This window comes from Ursus americanus, chromosome 31, assembly GCF_024610735.1.
Source record: "Ursus americanus isolate L20-20 chromosome 31, mUrsAme1.1.p, whole genome shotgun sequence".
Lineage (NCBI taxonomy): Eukaryota > Metazoa > Chordata > Mammalia > Carnivora > Ursidae > Ursus > Ursus americanus.
The window spans coordinates 34,169,358-34,186,980 of record NC_142157.1 but is presented as its reverse complement, the minus strand read 5'-3'; the positions used below and the strand labels follow the sequence as shown (position 1 = coordinate 34,186,980).

The following is a 17,623-nucleotide window of genomic DNA, read 5'->3' as shown; positions in this document are numbered from 1 at the left end:
TTCAAGGCCAGAGTTTCAAGGTTATTTTACAGTTAAGGTGTTGTGTCTGTTGAAAAAAATATTTATGGGTCACTCTTTGGAATCTCTGCCCAAGAGTGTGCTCGGCTACCTGGTGAATGAGGAGCTGCACTGGAGATGATGGTGTAACCCACAGAATCAGCGTTTCTGTTAGTTGGCCTGGCTCAGCCACTTGTGAGTGGCTCTGATAGAGGCACGAGGCCCACGTCTGCTGGTCAGTGGAAGAGGCTACTCCGAGAACCCAGATTACATGAGAAGCCTGCTCTGTTAGCGTCAGGGCCGCGGGGGAGGCCTGATGATCTGAGCTGGCACATCTGGGGTGGCCCAGGGAGAGCCCCTGTGCTCTGGGCATTTCACCCCAGGTGGAGGGGAGGCCTCTGACTTGGGGTTTTTCTTGGACTTCATGCAAAGCACGATCTCCTGCTTTTTTGTCCTGTCTTAGACCTGATGGAGCATCTGGACCCATTTCCTTCTGAGAAAGCTCGTCTGGACACGTGCTCAGAGGGGCTGGTCTTAGCAGCAACACCTTGACAAGGTCATTCCCAGAGATATTGTCTGAGATGCTCAGCTTTTTTGCCATTTGTATCCTGACTCCAAATTCTGTCAGCACTTGATTTTCCCTGCGATAGGGACCGTCTTGCTCCTACCTAAGATCTAGGGGAGCATATGCAAGGCTTAATGTCAGTTGTGAAATTTTGGTCAAATTCCCCCGGCGGGGGTGATGGTGGTGAGCACAATTTATTGGGCACGTTTTGTGTCCCGGGAGCTTTACAGGCCTGGTCACATTGCTCCCAGGTATGTATGTCTTTGTTCTGGAGGTGGGGAGAAAGACCCACAAAGACATAAGTGACTTGGTTGGGTTACACAGCTCCTGTGTGGCAGTCGGCAGGATTTAAACCAACTTCTGTCGGATGTCAGTCCAGGACTTTCCAGTAGGCCATGCTCTTCAGGGGCCTTGTAAAGTGAAAGTCCAAGTTTTAAAGATTTTATTTATGTATGTATGTACTTATTACAGAGGGGGGGTAGGAGGGGCAGTGGGGGAGAGGGAGAGAGAATCCCAAGCAGACTCCTGCTGAGCGTAGAGTCTGACTCTTAGATCAGGTCTTAGAAGACCTTAAGATCATGACCTGAGCTGAAATCAAGAGTGGGGGGGGGGGCGCCTGGGTGGCTCAGTTGTTCAGCGTCTGCCTTTGGCTCAGGGCGTGATCCCGGCGTTCTGGGATCGAGCCCCACATCAGGCTCCTCTGCTGAGAGCCTGCTTCTTCCTCTCCCACTCCCCCTGCTTGTGTTCCCTCTCTCGCTGGCTGGCTGTCTCTCTGTCAAATAAATAAAATCTTTAAAAAAAAATTAAAAAAAAAGAAATCAAGGGTCGGATGCTTAGCTCACTGAGCCGCTCAGGTGCCCCCAGATGATTTTTCAACACCTTTGGTAGTGGAGCAGAAAACATCTTTTTACAGGGATAGCACTAGGTTAGCCGAAGCCATGCGACACTTGATACCAGAGTGATGAAGCCCTTAGTTTTCCAGTCAAATTCAGTACCTATTAAAAAACAAAAGAAGAAAATCCTGCATCTCTATTCCTCCTGCCCCAGCCCTGTCCACTAAGGAAGACTAAATCTAGGGCTAATTATTTTTCTCCTTCTTTGGGTTTCTTCTGCTGTCACAAGGAATGTCTGCAAGTTTAAACTGATTTTCCACCTTGCTGGACAGACAGCCTTTCCATGACTAAGTAGCCACCCTCCAGCAAGATTGTGTCATCCACCAAAAATGATTCATGGGCGTAGACACAGACTGTGGGATCAGCCCGGTGCAGATGAGAAGGTGGAGAAATTGAGTGCCCCTTGCGGGCAGCGAGGCTATAAAGTCCTCTTTGGCCTAAGGCAAAGCAAACGTGAACACAGTATCCAGAGCTCACATAAACTGAGTCTCTGTCAGTCTTAAGAAAGAGCCTCAAGAAGCACTGACGTTCGCTGGTGGCGGGCGCTACGCAGGTGCGTGCTGACTTGTTCTCCGTTCATGCGGGAGCAAGCGGGCTTGGCGGGGAACTGGTTTCCTCGCGTTCTGAGCGGTAGAGGGGCCGGGCCGTGCGGCCGCAGAGACGACAGACAGCGGGAGGGCGTCCCTCCGTGCGTGTCTCGAGTCCGGCCTGGTATGTGGCGCGAGGCAGGCTCTCAGAGGTTTGCTGGACGGCTCCCCTGAATCTCGCTTTCATGAAATGCCAGGTGACTGCGGTACTGGCTCCTTCCTTTCCTCATTATGTCATTTCAGGGACTTGAACCTTCACTAATCAAAAGCACTCTTTTATCTGCAGAGCAGTATCTGGGAAAGGCTAATGCCTGAAAGCTTGGAGCTCTACTGCCACTAATGGCTGGACCCCGGGCACAGGGCGGTTCCGCCACTGACCGCGTATTGCTGGAACACGGCCCTGGGGTCCCGCTTGTGCGGGTTCCTTCTGTGCTCGCCTGGAGCTGTGTTGGCTGCAGAGCCCAGCTCAGTGCAGAGGGAAACGGCGGGGGGGGGGGGGCACTGGACATCTCGTCTCCCCCGACTCGGGGGCCCCTTACTGTCCTGGAACTCTGCACAGCTACATTCTATAGTGAGGGGACTTCTTTTCCATGTAAAATTTAGTAATTGATTCAGCAAGCACGGTTGCGTTTAGGAGGCCGCGTGTTCGAAATTCAGCGCTCACCCTGTGAATGCCGTGGGCAGTCAGCCGCTAAGCCCTCTGCTGTAACGCACACACTCTGCGTGGCACAGCTAGGCACCTCTTAGAAGCTAGACACTTCGTCATCTTCAGAAAAACTCAATCCTGCCTTGGGGGGGAGCAAACAGCTTCGGTTCAGAACTGAAACCTTTCATCAGGGAGAATTGGGGCCCATGGGACACGCTGCACCAACCTGATGAGCCGTCAGAAGCAATCACCGTTAGAGACTTGGAGGCCAGCAATGTGGTAAAGGCAAATGTTGGGACACCAAACCGTACACCGAGTGCCGTTGTAACTAGGTCGGGAAGATGTATTTGGGTAAGGAACAGGTGGTCTCTGTTGAGAAAAAGTGGGCCTGGCACGGTGCTCCATTCTTATTTGCCGCAGTGCACCTGCCAGGAAGCCCCGTGCCCTCCCCCTGCCCCTTTAACCCGTGCATCTTCGCCACCATATACTTAGCATGCTGGGAATTACAGTAATTGTGCTTGTCAAGACAAGAAGCAGCAAAGCGTGGGGCAGAGAAGCGCCTCGAGAGTCAAGACACTGATTAATAGGTCCTGGTTCCTGGTTCTCTCTGCTGGCGGTGGGCAGGGCCTCCATTCTTCATTTGCAAAATGAAGGACACAGAGTCACTGAACCGCAGTCCTCTCCCCTCCTCCCTCCTTTCTCCCCTTTCCTCTTCCCTTCTCTCCAGTGCATGTCTTCAGTGGAAGGAGGAGGACCCTAGGAGGTGCAGAAGAGAACGGGCAGCACATGGCTCAGGTCCCCGTTAGCCCTGCTGCCCTGGGGGCTCACGAGCTTCCTCCCTCCTGGTTGCGTAGCCGCTGCCGAGGGGTCTTCCTGAGTTACACGTTCTGAGTCTGTGGGTCTGGGTCTAGTGGGGGCCTGAGAATCACATCTAGTCCCTCAGGTCGGCCCAGCACCACGCTTGCGTCCTGGGTGCATGGGGTCGTTTCATAGCATGGCTTTTTGACCTTGATAAGGACTGACCTTGACTGGGAAGGTTGATTAACATAGGATCCCTTGTATAAAAAGGTGTGAATGAGTGACCTGGCTGGACGTTTCTTTTGGCCAGAAAATGGTCGGGAGAGTGGTGTAGGGTGACTGGTTCAGCTCTGGGTTAACATTCCTATGGTTTGGCTCCCCTTTTCATGTCACCATCCCACCGATGAAGGAACAGTGACCGCTGAGGTGAGAAGTCGTGCCTCTGGCAGACAGAGGACCCACATCTCTCAGGGAGCTGGCACTGAGGGCTGGAAGCGAGCCAGACCTGGGAAAGAGCCCCTGTTTCTGGAAGGCCCAGGCACCTGTGGTCAGGGACCCTCCACCCGACCCACAACCCACCGGGGGCTGAGGGGTGTGCTGGGGCAAAGCAGCCTGGCGGGGGCCACGTATGTACAGGGCCTGGGAGGAGGAGGTCAAGGCCAGATGGGTGAGGCTGTGGGGAGGCGCAGGCAGTGAGGACTTTGGATTCACCTGGTGGGAGCAGGGAGGCCACTGCAGGCACTGGCTGCTTCTGATATGGGTAGTTTTGTGGCGTGGCCAGGAGGGGTCGGGTGGGAAGCCCACATTTAGGGTCTCACGGGGAGCAGGATTGGGCGGTAGCTGGAGGGCTGCAGGGGTGAGGCTGGGGCGCCTGCGGCAGGGTGCCCTGTGACGTCCAGAGGTGTGGGGTGGGTTTGCTCCTCTGGACAGCAGGAGGAAATGCGGGGAACGGGAGCAGAGGTGGAAGCAGGTAGGCTGGTGAGAGAATGTTCTTCACAGCAGTGCTTACACTAGTGAGCAGTGGGAAGACCAGCGAAAACCCATCAGCAGGAACTTGGCTACGTTAGGTCCCTGGAAGGGAACAGTCATCCCCTTTTACAAAGAGCTTTGCAGCGATTCCCGCGGCAAGATACACCCCTGCTACAGAGTAGATTCAAAACGGGGTCCCACGCTGTGCGGGAGAACAAGGCTCGCGTTCGAAGCCCCTTACGTGTGTAACTTTATCCTGTCACCACATGAAAACAGTTGATTGTAAATGTATATTTTATCCAACCTAGTATTCAATCCCTCATCGGTGTAAAGATCATCAGTAAGACACCCCACATTCTTTTTTTCCATGCTGAGCCCCGCAGTCCGCCCTCACTCTGACACCACGCATCTCTGGGGCCAGGGTCGTCCCAGGCACCGTGGGGTTCGGCACCTGGATGGCCATCGCAGCTGGTATTCACAGGGTCCCTATCCAGTGTTTGTGTTGAAGCTCGGATGCCACGCAGTGGACGCTGGGATGCAGCGTGTGGCGGCGAACTCCCACGTGGCCCGTGCAGGGCCTTCTTTTCCAGATGTCCCCTCGGCTGGCTTCTTCCATTCTCTGTCATCAGGGCTTCTGGAGGAGGCCTGGCTAGCTCCCTCCCCGCGCCCCACAGAACCCCACAGGACCCCACGCCCAGTTCCCCAGCCCTGCTCTGCTTTGTGTTCTTAGCCCCTGCCTCCGCTGGGTGCGGCGTGTGTGCTCATCGGTGACTGTTCCGTCAGTGAGGCAGAGAGAAGGGGCCCCATCCCTGTGCATCGGATGGGTGCCACTCCCCTCGCAGGCCCATCTCAAGCTTCCCTCTGACTTTTCTGAGCTCAGTGACTTGGGTGGTACAGATGCAGAGACGCTTGGCTTGTTTCTGATCTGCGGGGCAGCGGGCATCCGGACACAGAGCTCCTTGGGACCCTCTTCCCCTCCGACCTACATTACTGAATGGGGAAGCTGCTACCGGGCACTTTAGGAGCCATACGTGTGTCTGTGACACATGCTGACATCTTTGCTTTGGTACAAAACCGAGAACGACACAATTTCAGGGGGAAGCCAGTAAGGCAACCGAACAACCTGACTTTATTTTTCAAAAAAAATTTAAGTACGGACATTAGCGAGGGAATGGTGATAAGCAGGGGTAAATAGCCCCAGACGGCGAAAGGGTTAAGTAAGGAGACTGTACTCTTCAGATTACATAGGAAACAAGAACGAGCCCCCATTATTTTATTAGAATCAACATATCCCTTGCTTCTTACAGATTACTCCAAGGTTAAATGTCATCAGAGCAGATCTCAGGAGGCATTTGGAAACAGGTCCACTGCACTCCGTGACCTCAGGGAAGGAACGATCTTTTTTTTAAAATTTAAATTATTATTAATTTTTTTTATGTTTTAAGTTTTTGTTTCCATTCCGGTATAGTTAACATGCAGTTTCCTATTAGTGTCAGATACACAGTATAGTGACTGAACAATTCCTTTTTTTCACTCGTTCATTTATTTTTATTTATTTATTTATTTATTTATTTAAAAATTTTCATTCTTTATGTTGGTCACCATACCGTACATCATTAGTTTTTGATGTAGTGTTCCATGATTCATTGTAAGTTTGTATTTTAATTCAGGAAGGAATGATCTTAATGGCCGCTCTTCCCTGCAGGATATTTTAGTAAGAAGCAGCAGATATGTAAAATCAAGACAAAGGTTTAATGACCTGTTCTGTCCGTCGCATTTGAGGTACTGATCAATCACACAGTTCCCACTCAGCTGCTCCCTCATTTTTTCAAGGTTCGTTCATTTTTGGTTCCCGTAACCAGCCTCTCCATTCCCTGTAGGCCAGGGTCTAAATTTTTGCCAGTGACGACGATGAGGTTACTTTCCAAATAAGATTCGGACTTGGTAGCAGGATTACATTTTCCCCTGGTAATAATTAGGAGAGTTGTTTGAATTCCCAGATCTGGCTACCAAAACAGAAGCAAAAGCACGAGGAACGAAGCCCATTGTCCAAACTGTGTGTGACGGAAGTTGGGGGGGGGCATGGGGCGTTCTCAGTTGTGCTTGGTTTTTGTCCTCCAGGGTCCCCTCCTTGGAAGGTGTCCACCCGCAGGGCCCAGCCCTACACCCCATTCGCAGGGAGCTTGGGCAAACCCAGCAGACCCTGCCCCAAACAATGAAACCCAGAATTGGGGCCCAGCAGGCTCAGGGCTCCCTTCGGAGATTCTAAGTGCAGCCATTGTACCAGAGGGATTTCGCTGGTCTTTTAAGTTAAAATACAACGGAGACCAAGGTCTATGCTCCAGCTGTGCCCTTTATTAATTCTGTTCCCCTGCTATCCCTTTGTCTGCTCTGAGCCTGACTTCCTCACCCCTCCTGGGGGATTCGGACCCCACAGGCTTCCCCTGAGCATCCATCCCCCCCAGAGCTGGAGGCACATCTCCCCAGGCCCCACTCCCAGGGCTGGCCCCAGCTGCGGAAAGGGGCCAGCTGGTTTAACTCTGCACTCACTTTAAATGAAAGCCGAGGGAGGCTTGGAGGTAGTTGGTAGGATGTCCTGCTGCAGCTCGCCCTCCTGGGGAACTTGCAGAAGATGCTGAGCTCAGGCTCCTCTGTCCCTGTCCTTGGGAAGAGCCCCACCGCCCTCTGGGGGCTCTGCCAGGGCTGATGGGACACCCAGTGCTGCTGGTGATCAGCCCTTCCCAGGTGAGCGCAGGGTCACCCCAAGAGGCTGGGGTGGGAGTCAGGCGCGGAGCTGGTGTGAGGGTGTGCGGACCTTCCAGGACGGGTCTCCTGGGCGTCCCCTCTGCGTCACGTGTCCTTGTCACAGTTTCCTCCCCCCATTTATCGTGCCTTTAGGCACGACCCTCTGGAGCTGTGTCCTTGTAAAGAAGGGGTGCTTGGGAGGGCCAAGGCCTGAGGTCGGGTATTAATCATGTTTGTCACCTGGTGACCGTGTCGGTGTGGTTGAGCGTTTGGGGTTAATTTCCCCGGGTCAGTGGCACAGAGCGAGTCCAAGGATCCTGGAGTCTGTCGGAAGGGACCGTGAGCAGCTGTGTCTCTCCATCCCGCTAAGGGCTGCGGCGAGGCTGCGTGCGCACGGCACCGGCCGTGGAGGGGACCGGCCGTGGAGACACACGCACGTCCGCCCGCAGATGCGCTAACGCCGCATACCTGCGGCCGCCCCCCACCCAGCGCACACACAGGCGCGGGGAGCTCTCCCAGGGGAAAGAGGAGTGGGTGGGGGGCTCACAGGGAGGTCTTTCTGGAGGTCAGGAGCCCCGTCTCGAGGTCAAGAGACAGCATCCCCCAGCTCTGTAGCTGCTGTCCTGGGGGAGCTGTGGGTTGTGCTGTGTAGACGAGTGTGCTGTGTAGACGGCCATGAGGTTCAAGGATGAGCATTGGGTGGGGGTGGGGGAACAGGTAGGAGCAGTCCCCCGGTGGAAGATCTCTCCCTGCAGATTGGGGTGATGCGTGCAGGCCCCATAGAATCCGGGGCGGGAACCTGGGCGTATTCGTGCTCCTGGAGGCTGATCTGGCAAACCACTCTGGCTGCTGCCAGGACAATGCAGCAGCATGGTACTGCGTCTCTACGGGGCTCCTGTGGCTGGCTCCAGGGGGTGGACAAGGGGAAAGAACGTGGGGCAGCTTTTATGTTGTGTGTATATATTTTTAAGATTTTATTTCTGGGGCGCCAGGGTGGCTCAGTCAGTTAAAGGTCTGACTCTTGGATTCTGCTCAGGTCACTATCTCAGGACCCTGAGATCTACCTGGGGTGGGGCTTCACGCTGGGCAGGGAGTCTACTTGGGATTCTCTCTGTCCCTCTGCCCCTGCCCCCACTCTCTATCTCTAAAATAAATACATACAATCTTAAAAAAAAAAAAGATTTTATTTCTAAGTAATCTCTACACTCCATGTGGGGCTCGAACTCACAGCCCAGAGATCTCGAGTTGCAGGCTCCTCTGGGTGAGTCAGACAGGCACCCCGATTTTTTTTTTAAGACTTTATTTTTTTTATTTTTATTTTTATTTTTTTTAAAGATTTTATTTATTTATGTGACAGAGAGACAGCCAGTGAGAGAGGGAACACAGCAGGGGGAGTGGGAGAGGAAGAAGCAGGCTCACAGCGGAGGAGCCCGATGTGGGACTCGATCCCGGTACGCCGGGACCACGCCCTGAGCCGAAAGCAGACGCCTTAACGACTGCGCTACCCAGGCGCCCAAGACTTTATTTTTTTGGAGCGGTTTTTGTTTCATAGCAAAATTGAGTGGAAGGTACAAAGAGTGCCCATGGAGCCCTGCCGCACAGGTGCACAGCTCCCCGTCCACATCCCCACCTTGCTGCACGTGTGTTACAACCGGTGAAGCTGCCCTGACCCCCCTCCCCCGCCAAAGCCCATAGTTTCCGCCAGAGTCACTGCTGGTGGTTTGCAGATGTGGAATGACTCACATCCACCATGAGCACCAGGGAGAATAGCATCACTACCTCCCCTGCGCCCAGCCCCTGGCAACCCTGATCTTTTTACTGTCTCCATAGTTTTGTCTGTTCCAGAATCTGTTTTTTTTTTTTTAGCAGTAAGAATGTATTTATAAATTATGTAATAACTAACCAAAGAGAAAAAACTGTTTCAAGTCACTCCAGCCGCTGCGTGGATAATGTTAGAGGGACATGGCAGGATTCCGGGCAAATGTCAGGAGAAATGTCAGTTTTACGGGCAGGGGCTGTGGAGGGCGTGTGTACTGGGCGTGAGCCCGAGAGCTGTGCCTCTGGCGAGAGCGGGAACACATGCAGAGGAAAGGGGCGTGAGGGCTCACAGGAGCTGATTGTAGAGTTGGAGGGTCTGGAGGGAGGACACCTGTTAATCGGTAGGTCGTTCAAAGTCTCCGTGTCCTAAGCATGGTTTGAACATAAGTAATGAGACTTCGGACACACACATCCGCATCCTTGTAGATTTCACCGTGCATGAACCGTGGACTGACTGCTAAGGTCCGCGGCTTGTCCAGCTATGGGCCTACGGCAGCCTTTCAAACTCCGCGCCTTCGAGAGCCGACGGCCTTTTCTTGTATCTCAGACCAGCGTCCATGCTACGTGAACATTTCTGCCCATCTTAGCAGATTTACCGTTCCCGTACACACGAATGGAGGCTCTGTGTCTGTTACCCTCCTGGCAGCCACGGCGCCTTCCGTGTGCCGTTAGCAGGAGTGGCCTTTACTTCGTGGCCCGTGTTCTCCAGCATCTTCAGTCCTGACGTTGGTTTCTGAAATAAAAACTCGTGGAGAAGGCAGACTGGAGCTGTGGGGTGGGTGTGTGCTGGGAGTTTGCCTGAACCCCAGGCACTGTGCATTGGAGGGTAGGGACTGTGTCCTCAACGGCCTTTTAGCCGCGGTGATGACACAGGATTCTGCAGGGGTGAAATCCAGACCTGGTCTCAACGCTGGTTGCATAGCCCAGATGGGCCGTTCAAAAGTGGGGCTCCTGGGGAGAGAGAATGGAGTGTAGCAGACACACAAGACCATGTTGCACAGAGCTGCTTTTCGGGACGCCTGGGGGGCTCAGTCAGTTAAGCATCTGTCTTTGGTTCAGGTCATGATCCCGGGGTCATGGAATGGAGCCGCATGTCAGGCTCCCTGCTTAGTGGGGAGTCTGCTTCTCCGTCTGCCCTTCACCCCGCTCATGCTCTCTCTCTTGCATACTCTCTCTCTCAAATAAATCTTAAAAAAAAAAAAGCCACTTTTAATAAGTAACAGCCCCTGGGAAAGTGTGAAAAATGCCCTAGATTTCTCTCGAGTAGGTATTGTTTATAGTATATTGGTTTAATTTTTCTTTTAATAAAACAGCATGACTTATTTTGAATTTAAGGCCATTGATGAAAAAATTGTTTTATGGGGTGCCTGGGTGGCACAGTCGTTAAGCGTCTGCCTTCGGCTCAGGGCGTGATCCCGGCGTTCTGGGATCAAGCCCCACATCAGGCTTCTCTGCTAGGAGCCTGCTTCTCCCTCTCCCACTCCCACTGCTTGTGTTCCCTCTCTCGCTGGCTGTCTCTCTCTGTCAAATAAACCAATAAAAAAGTCTTTAAAAAAAATGGTTTTACCTCGGTAGCTAATGAAATTATGTATTTTTCTTTCATCTTCTCCTCAAATCACCGAAATTGTCCTTTTCCATATAAATTTGAGTTGGCCTAACGGCACATGAACACCCGTCCCCTCTGGTGCCTAGCGGGTGGTGTTGCCTCCCCCCCCCCCCGCGGGTTGGCGCCCCACTCTGCCTGCCGCGACTCTAAGGTGACATTGACCCCAGAGGGATGCACCAGGCCCGTCGTCCCCACGAGGAGCCTTCTGGGTGGGCACGCGGTTCACCGCTGTCCCAGCGGGTCCAGTGGCAGCGTCAGAACTGCCCGGCCTGGTCGCTGACCGCTGTCCCTGTTCCTCCCGCAGGTATGAACGCCGCTGTCCGAGCTGTGGTGCGCATGGGAATCTACGTGGGGGCCAAAGTGTACTTTATCTATGAGGTCAGTGTCGCGTCTCCCGCCTGCTTTCTCTGACTCGGGGACCTGTGCCTTGCGCCTGCCCGGGCGCTGCTGCCCCGGTTGGGAACGCTCAGGCCAGGCCAAGCCAGGGCCCCAGGGGCCGGGGGTCCCGCAGGGGCGCGGGGAGGGGGTGGCGCTCCCTGGTCTACGTGCAGGTCTGAGCTCTGTGGCAGGGAGGGTGGGGGGAGGGGAGAGCCCACGGGGCACAAAATGGTCTCATGGGATTAGTGTATTTATTTGTAGTCCTCCTTCCCTATGGAAGTGATATATTCATTTAATACGGGGGTGACTTTGAATCAGCGTTGAGGTAAAGCGGCCATTTTGAGCTTTTCATCATGACCCAGACCACCTCCCTAACCACCTTCTGTGTGTTAACTTCGAGACCAACCACCTGAAACAAGACAGCGGCCCCAGACGTCTCCCGGGGTCCTGACCTCGGAGAAGTAAGCCAGGTTTGGAGGGAAGGTGCCAGTGCAGTTTGGACTCATGCTAGTTATTTCAAAAACTACCAGGAAAAAATAGTTTCTATTTACTTTTTAAATTTATGAAATCTGATAAAGCCAAAAACACGGAAAGAAGCGCGTATGTTTTTTAAATGGCTTGATTCCTGCAAAGCCACCGTTCGTATTTTGCATTCGGAATCTTCCCAGGATTGCGTGTGAAAGTCTGGAAGGGAATCTGGACACTATTAAAACCACAGCAGATATGTCTTTTGTATGTGTTTTGTGCCCATTTTCCGCACGCTTTGCAGCGACCCCGTCGGTGTCCGCGGTATCCCCATCGCGGGCACGTTCCACTCCCAGTCGGCTGAACTATGTAGGTCACGCCCCGCTTTCCAACCGTCCTAGCGCAGAAGACCTACGCGGGTGTCTGGGATTACCCTGATCCCCAGACAGACAAGTGCCCGGGAATGGCCCTCATGAGGGGTCTGACACCAGGTCCAGCCCCTGCAGGCCCCAGCCGGTCCAGAAGCGGTGGCGCCGGGCGCCTGTCCCATGTGCGGGGCGCCGGCCTAACCCCCCCTTCCGGGAGCTGGCGCGGGTTCCGGTGCTGGCTGCCCCGTCCTTTACTCCTTCTGGGCAGTGGCTGTTCACAGGCCTGTGCTTAGTGGGCCACGTAATGGTTTGTGTATCGTTCGCTGGAAAGAGGGTTTTTTTTTGCCCCGGGCTCTGGTGTGCTGTTCTGAGCTGTGGTTCTTGAGTTTGGGGGTTGTGTTTGCCTGCTTTGGGCGATGTTAACACGATGGGCCCAGTCAAAGCATTTCCAGACTGTTGTCTGCTCCTGTTCTGTGTGGCTCTCTCTGGGGTCACGTGGCGCCTGTGGGCATCCGCCCTGGGCTGCTGGCCGCCAGCTGCCCGCTCACCGGTGCGGATGGAGCGTCAGGCTCCCCAGGCTCCCCAGGCTCCCCCGGCTCCCCCATCCCCTCCGCCGGTGGTTACCGTCAGACAGGTGTCCACACGTGTGTGCGTTCCTGCTACTGCCGCAGACTGCATGCACACAGACCGCTCTGCCTTTTTATCTTATTTTATACCATTTTCGGGAGGGGTTGCCCTCTGCCTGAGAGCTGACAGAGACCGCCACCCCCTGGCCTGACCACAGTTCCTACGTGAACGTGGTTTTAAAAACCTTTAGGGGGTTGGGGCAGCCTCAGCTTGGGTTCTTGTGTTGTAATTAACAGCGTGTTTTCAGATCCGCTGAAGACGGATCCGCCTGGACCCCCCCCCCCCCCGGCTTACAGCATGCGGGCCCCGCAGTGCGTGTCACCCTGGCTGGGGACGCTGTGGTGGTGCGCGGGGCTGCGCTCTGTCACCAGCCACCGCTGGGTCTTCGCGGTGACAGCGGGTGTGGGAGGGAAGGGAAGGAAGTCCTATCCGGTGTTTCATAGTGAAAGAAACTGACCCGTGTTTCTTTAGAAAAAGACAGTTTGCTTTGTCTGTGTCTGTCTGTCACCGGCGGGGCTGGGGAGAAAGCTCACGTGCCCCATCAAACCTCTGACCGGGGTGGGATCTACCCCCAGGGGCGTGAATGTCTGGACACGTTTTTTGGCTCAGCGTCCTGCCATGCCCGGAACAGCTCCCACGACAAGGAATCCATGCTCTGGCCCCAGTGTTCGCAGTGCCGTGGTCAGGAAGCCCCACGTTGAACCGAGGGCCGGGCGTGTCCTTGGTGTGAGTGTCGTGGGGGCCCGGGGGTGGGCCTGTGCGCGTGCACAATCTTTGGGTGTGGAAGCTGACATAGGGACGTGGATGTTAATCCTTCAGGCTTGAGACGTGTTTCTGTTGGTTTTATTGGGTCTGTATTCTGGGGGTTTTTAGATAGGCTATTTAGTGGGACTTCCGTTACCAGACTTCACGCATTCCCAGCTGAGGAATGGAGCTGGAACACAGCAGCCACGCCCACACGTAGGAACGTTGGGGGTTCCTCAGCAGAAGAGCGTCTTGGATTTTCTTCGGAGGAGTCTTGACCTAGAAACCAGATGCACCCATCCCATTGTCCGCTGGGAGAGGTGGCCTGCCTTCCGAGGCCCGCTTTCATCCTGACCACTTTTTTTTTTTAAGATTTTATTTATTTATTTGACAGAGAGAGAGAGCGAGCACAAGCAGGGAGAGCAGCAGAGGGAGAGGGAGAAGCAGACTCCCCGCTCAGCAGGGAGGGGGACGCGGGGCTCGATCCCAGGACCCTGAGACCATGGCCTCAGCCGAAGGCAGACGCCTAACTTCTGAGCCACCCAGGCGCCCCCAGATCCCGTTTCTTTCAGGGAAACGCAGGGGGTCTGTGCAGCTTCTCCATCAGGAAGCGCCAGAGAGAATGTGGGTGTAGGGTACTGAGGGTCAGGGCGACTGTATCTTCATAATAACTGGTTTACTGGTAATTGGGGCCTTGGATGGAGGATAGAGGGTGCGTGGGGAGAAGAGCGGAGGGGACAGTCTGTGGCTCGGCCCCAGGAAGAGACGGGGAGCAAACAGGAGTGGCCTGGAGCTGGACTCGTTTGAACTGAAGTCACTGGTCTGGAGAGCGTGCCATGCTTCTCGCGACACCCCTCCCCCTCCCCCGGGAAGGAGAAACTGTAGGGAACCAGGCCTGTTCTTCACGGCTGCATGGGGGTGGTCCTCGGCCTGCCTCAGACCCTCGGGCTTTGCCCTGGGAGACAGTTTGCAGTACCCTCTGCTCTTCGTGAGGGATGTCGATGACCCTGTCTCTGAAATCCAAACCTGAGACCTGCCAGTTTTTCCTAACTCCTCTGTACCTCCTCGTGTGACTGTCCCTAAGATGGGGCCGGGGGTGCTGGCCAGGACCACCCCCTACCTCACAGTCGTGACGGAAATGTCTCCAGACGTTGGCACTTGTCCTCTGCGGGGGCAAACTCACCCCTGTCGGGCATGGCCGTCCGAGACCTATTTGGGCTCGAATTGAGAAGATGTTTGGTTTTATTTTTTAAAACCTCGTTCAGCCATCTGTCCCACACGTGTGTTCATTGGCGGTCTAATTTCTAAGCTTGCCTAGGCCCACCTAAACAGTTAAACACTTTAGTGTTATGTAAACAAAGGATTTGAGGGTTTTTTCCTCAGCAGAAAGTTTGTGGGAAGCGTACTGATGGGAGAACACTGGCATTTCTGCTGAGGGCCTGGCACCGGCTTTCTGCCGTCTGGCTGCAGCTGGAGAGGCCGTAAATCTGGGGCAGGTCTACGTGTGGTGCATGCCGAGCCCAAGGGCGCCGTCTGGGGAGGCTGGACACGTGGCGGATTAACCCATTCTTTCCACCGACAGAGCCAGTTGATCTTTTTTTTTTTTTATCTTTCTCCTTTTAGACTAGGGCTTTTCCTTAGAGACCGACAAGTATCTTTAGCTGCTTGGGGACGGTGAGGGCAAGGACACTACATGGTTACAAGGGCGTGCTCAGGAGACCGTCCTGGCTTTCGGTGGACCAGGGGGAGGAGATCTGTTAAGTTCTCTGTTCCTGTGATCTTGGTGGCAGAGATAGGCCAGTCCTATTTCATGCAATCTGTGGGCTCAAAATCTTACTAGCTGAAGGTTTTTCTGTAGGTTGGAAAAAATTACAGCTCTTTAAATAGGACTAACGTGAAAAGTCTTTCCTCTTTAAAACAACACTTCCCCGTTGGGCATGCCCATCGCCCCGTCTTCGGAGCCTTGAAGGGAGGCTGGAGTGGTACCCCTCACGTTCATCAGCCGGTCGTGTTAAAAACAAGTCTCTCTGCGTGTGCTGGTCAGAATTTTCTACGGAGGCCGCCTCAGAGCGGGTCAGAGCGCTATGTGGCCTCGCCAGCGTCCTGCCGCGGGTGAAGGGTCAGACCTTGCCCCGGAGGCCCCGACGGGCTTTCTGTCTGGACCCCAGCCTCCCACCGAGCTCAGCGGGCTGGGCCTGGGCATCAGGGCTGACTTATACTCGGATAAACACGCTTTAATGTGTCCGCTAATAGATGAATACCGTTTTCTCCTTCCGAGCAGAAGCCCTCTGCCGCAGGGCACGTGACTTCTCGGATCTGATGAGCTGACTTTCACAATTTTGAGAGTCAGAAATGGCATGCTTGTGGCAGAAACACAAAGAAACCCAAACCCCGTCTTTTCCAACAGAGGGAGGCTGGGCAGGTCTTTTTGCAGACGCGGTGGTTCCCCTCCTGGCCTGACCTCCCGTTGCGGTTGGGCTCTGGGCTTCCCCGTGTGTCGTGTGAGGTGGCCGCTGGCTGGGCGGTGTGGGCCGTGCTGGGTGGCGACACCGCCTGACGGGAGGAGAGCAGACCTGGCTGCCAGGGTGACCTTTGGGGGGCATGACTGGTTTATGATCCCTGCTCTGACCTGTCCCGCCTCTGCCTCCCCCCTCCCCCAAGTTCCGGGAAGGCCGGGCACGGTGACTGGAACCACGCTGTCCCACCTGCTGGAGGCTTTACACATCACAGTTTCTGCATCTTCGCTTCCTTAAAGTCAGAGCTGCTTAACCACAAAACGTCTGTCTGAAAATAGGAACAGGATGCCCGAACGTGCAGCGGAGTGTTACCAGTCTGCAGGTGACCGGGAGGTGTAGACCGCCAAGCTGGAGCAGGCCTGGCCCTTTGGGGCTGATTCCCACAGGGCCCGTGGCTGGTGCACAGCTGGGTAGTGGACCCAGCCGAGGTCGCCCTCCGCATCAGCCCTGACTGAGCGCCTGCTCTGTGACCGGTCCTCCTACAGTCCGCATGGTGCCCTGGGCCTTTCACAGGCTCGTGCTGGTTACTGTTGCGGTGCTTTAATCACCAAAGGATGGCCTCCTTCCCCGCCTGTGCCCGTAAGTGATCACCGCGCGGCTGGTGTGTGGCTCTGTGAGCGAGCAGGCTCTCTGACCTGCAGGGTACGCACCTGCTGTGTCCCTCTGCGGCTTTGGGTTTTATCATATTAGCAGCTTTGGTGTCCAGAAATCTGATAAAGCCGGGCGGGTCCACCGATCCCACTGGTCTCTGTTGTCAGGTTTCCACAAGCACAAAGTGCATGACCTTACATGTTCTGACCTACTGTGGAAGGTCAGAGTTTGACCACCTCTCACCGGGGACATGTGCAGAGGTGACTCTGCAGGCATTGTCCCTGAAGTCATGGGGTCCTTGAGCAGGGGTGGCTGTCAGGCTCTTGAAGCCAGGGCATCCGCGCCCCAAAGAGTCCTGGTGGGGGCCGAGCGGGGGCTGGATGTGGGCGCGGGAAGGACTGTGTGATCTCGGGCTCTGCAGTGAACTCGCTGTAGCAGAACAGAGTCATGATTCCTGAACTTTGACAACTGCTGCCCACCCAGAGGACCCGTGCCTGCTTCCTCCACGCCCCCTAGTCTTGCACGATGGCATTTACCAGCTCTAACACGTGCGAGCCGTTCAGAGCTGACCTCTCTACGTGCTGGCTCTCGAGTTCTGTAAGTGGAATGCTTTAATTTATTAAGGAATAAGCCAGGAAAACAAAAATATTTACTCAAGTATTTACTCAACGCAGCAAAGCCCGGGGAGAAGTCTCTGGTGTCGGTCGCCGTGATCTCTAGAAAATACTTCTGAAGGACGCGATCCTCGGTAGATTGTTTCCGCTGGTAGTTGGAGTGTTAGCTGCTCAAACAGTGAGTTGTTGACCCAGTAATCCAGGAAATCAGAGGCGGAAAAACCACTATCAAGTTGAGAAGACAGGTGCACTCATCAGACTTAAGTGTTCAAGGGGAAAAGCCCACTTGGCCGTATAGCTCAGGACTGTGATTTCCTTCTGGGCCTTTCATTCAGAAACCATTCATAGTATGAGATCTCTTACAAGAGAAAGCCACCCATGGGGGACTAGCTCTGACTCTCCTCAGAAGGGATTTAACAGGTGCCCAAAAATACAGGTCACGATGACCTCTGGATGCAGCACTGTCCCCAGAGGAACAAACTGGGGGGACCACACTGACTTTGCCATCGCTCAGAACCACTTCGGACAAGAAGTCAAACTGATTTCAGAGTCTGTGGCACGTTTTCAGATGTCACCAAAGGGACGGCGTGTGTGACGGCCTCCTGGGCTCACCCTGTGAAGGGGGATCAACGAGGCAGGCAGTGTGAGTCGAGGTTGAACACTAAGTGGGGCTTTGAAGGGTTTTCTGTGGTTTTA

General features: G+C 54.4%; 1 protein-coding gene across 3 annotated transcripts in view; it reads left to right on the top strand.

The window, feature by feature from the left end:
- PFKP (phosphofructokinase, platelet) overlaps positions 1 to 17,623 on the top strand; it is a 52,063-nt gene that overhangs the window by 2,074 nt on the left and 32,366 nt on the right. For all 3 annotated transcript variants that reach the window (XM_087857765.1, XM_045812972.2, XM_045812971.2), the window contains exon 2: positions 10,929 to 11,002. In XM_087857765.1, coding sequence (XP_087713891.1) covers positions 10,929 to 11,002 — 74 coding nt within the window. The remainder of the gene's footprint in view (positions 1 to 10,928; positions 11,003 to 17,623) is intronic.